Here is a 5,817-nt window from a genome sequence, read left to right as displayed (position 1 = left end):
CAGCAGCAGCAGTAACAGTAGCAGCAGCAGTAACAGAAGAATAAGAAGAAGTGGTTATTATAGCCCAGTCACATTTCTTGTTCGTCGTTGCCTTCTCAAAATGTCAACGATTCCCCCCAAAATATCAAGACAAAAAAAATCTCCGCAAAATGAACCAAAACTCTTGTTTTGAGAGGTCGTGACGTCGTGTTTAGTTTACTTTTGATTCCTTCTCTTATTTTCTATTTAACTGCATTCTGTGTTTGTGTTCAGATGCCTTGTGCAATACTGCAATAGCTTTTATAAATGTCATTATAGGATAGATATTATTCTTTCGCTAGTTTCGCCTTGATTTGACTCTGATTTTCTTCACCACCCCCCCCCACCCCCAACACGCGAAAAAAAAGCCCGTAGAACAATCCGCCAGGCAAAATATCTAAAGAATACTGGCACGACAATCATCACCATTGGAGTTGGACCTTTGATTTCCATGCCCGAGCTGAGAGCTGTTGCGTCCAGAGAGGACCTCGTATTCAGGTGAGTTTGTAGATCAGTTGTCGATGGAGTTTTTAAGATTAAATAGACCTGGATACCTGGAAACCTGGAGGTGTCATATCTGACTCAGAGGTTGACGTGTAGAGGCCCTCCACCCTTCACGTTGGGGAGCTGCCCTTCTACATTCTGCATATTATCCAGGCCAGTCCATGTTATTATGTTGTATTATGTTGTCCTTCCATGTTATTCTTTGTCTCCCTCTGGCTCTCCTGTGCCACATCTTACCTTCATGCATCTATGTATAGGGCATAATAATATAGAGGTTTATCTGCCTAGACTTGAATCATAATATCCTAGAGTGGGCACTATCATGGCCGCTGATTTTTGCTCTGTATAAAAACTTCGCTGCACATTATGCGCACCATGGGCACGCACGTGAAAGGCAAACGACTATATTGCAGTCAAATATTCGAGGCGAAACTTATCCTCAAATATGGTGAACCAGTGTTTCCCATACTTTGAACAGCAGTTTGTATTAATTTGTCTTAACTTAATCATATTTTTCCACAACTGGGGCTCGATTAAAAAACGTTTCTTCATAAATGTATATAAAATACTTCAACTCTATATCACGCAGAAAATGGGATTGTTCACAGCACTCCCCGCTCCTCGCACACATTTTGCATACGCATATGGCTTACTTCACAGCTCATCAATGACACTTTTTAGTTGCTAAACTTCTTAGAAGAAATTAATTTTATAGTGAACACATTTTTGCACTAAACGTCCCCTAAACATTCGTTCAATAAGCATAATGCTGCAATTACAGAAAAATGACAGACTTGCTTTTAAAAGCGATATTGCTCGAGCTGTAAACTTGAAAAGAAAACTGTAGAAAAAATCGACTGGGATTTTTTATTAGTAGTTATTACGGAATTTTCTAGAATACAATGTGCAAGAGTTTGAAAAAATATTCATCAGATGAGACAAATTGATAAAAGTCATTGTGCAAAAGTTAGAGAATCTTTGTTCAATAGTTAAGGAGATATTTGACAATAAGCTGTTTTGACCGCACTATAGTCAAAGAGTCTACATAACAAGAGGGGCCACTTCTCTCTTTGAGCCAATAAAAAAGTGTCCTCAAAATTCGGTGGCGCCCTCTTCGCAAAAGCACACCTTTAGCGAACAGAGTTATCCTACTTGAGTTTAAAAAATCAAAGTGAAACTAGCAAGTTTTTGAATGAATTTCGGAAGAACGCTTTTTTAAAATGGTTACGCTGACAAAAAACCTCTTTCGGAGGAAAGGGTGATTGTTTTCTTCATTTAATTTGACTTTAGATTGAAAGGCGAGAGGTCATTAAAATTTTAAAAAACTAAAACTCCGTACTGAACGAACCCGAACTGCTGATGAACAGCAGTCACAGAATTCTACACTAATTCTATGACAGCAGTCGATCTGCGCACGCAAGGAGGTGCTATTCCTATTCTTCTTCTGGGAAAACGAAAGAGAGCTTCAAAACAGACTGCAGCGCCATCTGAAGCAAAGAGCATACTTCCTGCGGACACTTTTTTGGCTGAGTGGCCCATCTTGTTATTTACTATCATTGCTATAGTCCCGCTAAAGTCGAGTATGCTCACAACCTTTCCCTCCTTGCCCTATGTTTGGTACCGAACTGACTCAAAAGGTGCTCTCAATGGTGAACCAGAATAACGCCAGAGTGCACGGTCCTGGATTTTCTAATACACGTCTATACTACGGTATGGTACAAATCTATGCCTGTCAGTTGGAAATGGCGTTTTCTATCAATACGCTTTCACAATGACAGTTACAGCGCTACAGTTAAAAAACCCAGATACATTGCAATTATTTGAACGATGAATGCGGTGCTGTACGTTGTTGGATAATTACCTGGGTACCTGGAGGTTTTATCTCTGACTCGGAGGTTGACGTGCAATGCAAACCTCTCATTCATTTCTCATACTTTATTTCTCGACCTTGACTTTCAGCGTCACAGATTTCAACGCCCTGACCTATTTGAGAGAAGAAGTGTCGGCAAAGGGCTGTCAGGAGGGTGAAGACACATGCAAAGTTCCTGTGGACCTCGCCTTCCTGTTGGACTCTTCCAGGAGTTTGACCAAAGAGGACTACAATGACCAGATTGACTTTGTGATGAATATGACCCGTGAGTTTCTATGGCACTAATGAGGAAAAGAAGAATCAGGAGGAGTACATGAAAGAAAGAAAAAGAAGTAGCCATTTGCGCTATATTCGTTTCGTTGTAACATAATAATTATTATCTGCCTATTGCATATACCCCATCCGAAGTTTTACAGTGCATTTTTAATTTAGCCACTGTCTATCGTTTTGAAAGCATTTTCAACTGAAATTTACTTTTAAAAAATCAAAATATGCCACACGAGGCACAGATAAAGCAACTCCAGTCTAGTAGAACCCCCCCCCCCCCCCCAAACACACACAAAAAAAATACCTATAGCCAAACTAGTTGTTTTAGACCCTTGGACACGTACAATATTTAGGCTACCGAGCCTGTAAATGAGGGTTTGGGGGTTCTAGGCTAAAATCGTTCCGAAGTTGTGTGTTTGGGAAAGAAAGGCACTTTACAAGAATTGTTCCACTTAGCATAGTCCTATCGGAGAAGGGCATTAAATTTGGAGGTCGCCATATAGATCTAGTGTTGTAAGGACGTTAACCATATACATTTTTGCAGTTGAAAATGTTTTCACCATGAGGATTCCGCAACTAGAAATAGTACCTGTGCTGTACAGAGTGATGATGGTGGTGATGGTGGTGTGGTGGTGGACTTATACATTTTGAAATTCTACAAAGTCTCCGCCAATGTTTTTGTCTTTTTTTTAAACTTTCGAGCTGTCTACAACGATGATGATGATGATGATGATGATGATGATGATGATGATGATGATGATGATGATGATGATGATGATGATGATGATGATGATGATGCTGATGATGATGATGATGATGATCACGAGGAGAAGAAGAAGAAGGAGAAGGAGGAGGAGGCGGAGGAGGAGGAGGCGGAGGAGGAGGAGGAGGAGGAGGAGGAGGAGGAGGAGGAGGAAGATTGTGACGTTGGTGGAAGTGGTGATCATGAAGCCCTTTACCGGACAAAACGTTGAACCTTTATACAATTTTGGAAATTCTACCAGTCTCAACCCCTTTTTTATTCCTTGCTGTTAACAATGATGTTGGTAGTAGTGATGATCAAGATGATCGATAGAGAGAACCAATAACACACATTACCTTTCTGATGCAGACGAGTTCATGGTGAGCCCGACCCAGACAAGAGTTAGTGTGGTGCAGTACGCTCACAGAAGCTACAGACAATTCTGCTTCAACCAGCACATGACCAACGACGCAGTCATCGAGGTAAAGAACTCGACGCGGGTGGTTGGCGGGTGCTCTGGTGTGGTTTGCTCCTTTTTTCCTATCAAACATCTATCGTCCTTATCTCCCTTCCTTCTTTTTTATGTTTGTTACTCCCTTGTAACACCTCTAATCTTCTGGCGCTCATTTGACCTTATGCAGTTGCGAGCGCCGTAAAACCTCTACTAAAACAAACAATGAACTCGAATAAGTTTAACGTGAAATTCGGTTAAATTGCTACCCCAGAATTAAGATAAGGTAAGATAAGATACATCTTTTTTTCCAAATCCTGGCATATTAGTTTGGTGTTTCACCACGTACACACACACACACACACACACACACACACACACACACACACACACACACACGCACCCAGTTGAACTTATACAAAGCTTCTCATCACAAACAACTCTAGGGAATCGCGGCCAGAGAGCGTCGCTTGCGTGGCAGTACCAAGACATACCTGGCTCTCAAGTATCTGAGGAACAGAATTTTCACCCCTGTATGCGGCTCCAGAGAAGGCTCGTCCAAGATCGCCATTCTCGTCACCGATGGCAAAGCCAATAACCGTGAGTTTTTACTGTATGCCTCTCAGGAAGTTGAGTTTGTTTCAGAATGCCCCGGGGTCTGCTGGGCTAATAGTATTAGATTGTAAAGCGTTTAGAGCTTGCTGCTGAACAAGAATTTGCGCAATACAAATGCTATCTATTATTTATTATTTTTTCGGAAATATTTTCTTTTTAAGCTTTAGTAAGAGTCTTACGACACCAACAACACTTGTAAAACATATACGGAACGGCGGTTGGAGGTGTTACTAGAAAGTAATGTACAAAGAAAAGAATGAGAAGAGATGAAGACGATCGATGTTTGACAGGAAAGACAAAGCTAACAACATTATCATGAGCACCAGCCAACCACCTACAGCGCAGGGTTGATACTCGTCGCAATACAAAAGGGAAAAATGAGAGATAAGGACGATAGCAGAAGCCCCATAGTAAAGAAGGAGCAAACCACACCAGAGCACCCGCCAATATCCCATTCCTGCTGACGTTAAACACCCTGATATTTACAGTTCTGGTCGTTTTGAAGTCCGAAAACGTTGTCTACTGTTAAGGCGACCGTGTGAGATGACAACTGTGTTGATAGTTTATTTCAATGTCAACGAGACCCTAGAACATTGTTATGCGAACTTACCTAAAGGCATGCCCACGATAGGACAAGCAGATGAGGAATCTCGAATAAAACTTCAACTGGCCTGTCGTTTCTAAACATAGGTAAAAATAACCATTTTGAGTGGCATCAGGTTGAAATCAGGCGCTCGTCAAATTAAAGAAATTGAAGAAACCTCCATTTTTCCCACCCGTTTGGGCAATTGTTATCTACTTAATTTTGGCTCAACACATGTTATATCTTTTGAAAAACATATTTCTGTGTGGATTTTACAGAGAATCGTTGACCAAATCCACAACAAATGTAAACTCGTAGTTTTCATGGACACTCAATCTTTGAAAGTCCCCAAACTTTGGCGGCCATTTCCGAGCTAAACTGACGCCTGACAGCAGCGCGAGTCCATCTCGATTTTTATTAAAGACAGATGAGGGGGGGGGGGGGCTTCACCTAAAGCAAGACAAATGGACAAGCTATAAGATAATAGTAATAACCCCATATGCCCAAAAATTGACGAGCGACTGCTTCCGCCACGTCGTGACACATATTCCAATGAGCTAAATTTTGTTTTATATGCATTGCAGCAGATGCTTGTATCCTTTTATAACACGCCTCCTCAAAGTACATTTTATTTTCTGGAATTAACATTTCTTTTTTAAATGCAACTGCAAACACCTGCAGCCTCTCTACAAAAATATTTCAAAACATTTTGTAATCGTCAAGTACGGGTAATTTCTCTAATACTAAAACACTTTTAAGGGGGTGGG

The 5,817-nt window shown here is 41.0% G+C and overlaps 1 protein-coding gene across 1 annotated transcript in view; it reads left to right on the top strand.

The window, feature by feature from the left end:
* The window catches only part of LOC101846899 (collagen alpha-6(VI) chain), a gene marked incomplete in the record, with an annotated part of 54,235 nt that overhangs the window by 18,193 nt on the left and 30,225 nt on the right, over window positions 1-5,817 (top strand). The window contains 4 exon segments of the mRNA XM_035971272.1: window positions 387-516; window positions 2,482-2,657; window positions 3,771-3,883; window positions 4,299-4,452. Of these exon segments, the coding sequence (XP_035827165.1) occupies window positions 387-516; window positions 2,482-2,657; window positions 3,771-3,883; window positions 4,299-4,452 (573 nt within the window).

The sequence above is a fragment of the Aplysia californica genome, unplaced genomic scaffold, assembly GCF_000002075.1.
Source record: "Aplysia californica isolate F4 #8 unplaced genomic scaffold, AplCal3.0 scaffold00408, whole genome shotgun sequence".
Taxonomy (NCBI): domain Eukaryota; kingdom Metazoa; phylum Mollusca; class Gastropoda; order Aplysiida; family Aplysiidae; genus Aplysia; species Aplysia californica.
This window is presented reverse-complemented; position numbering and strand designations above follow the sequence as displayed.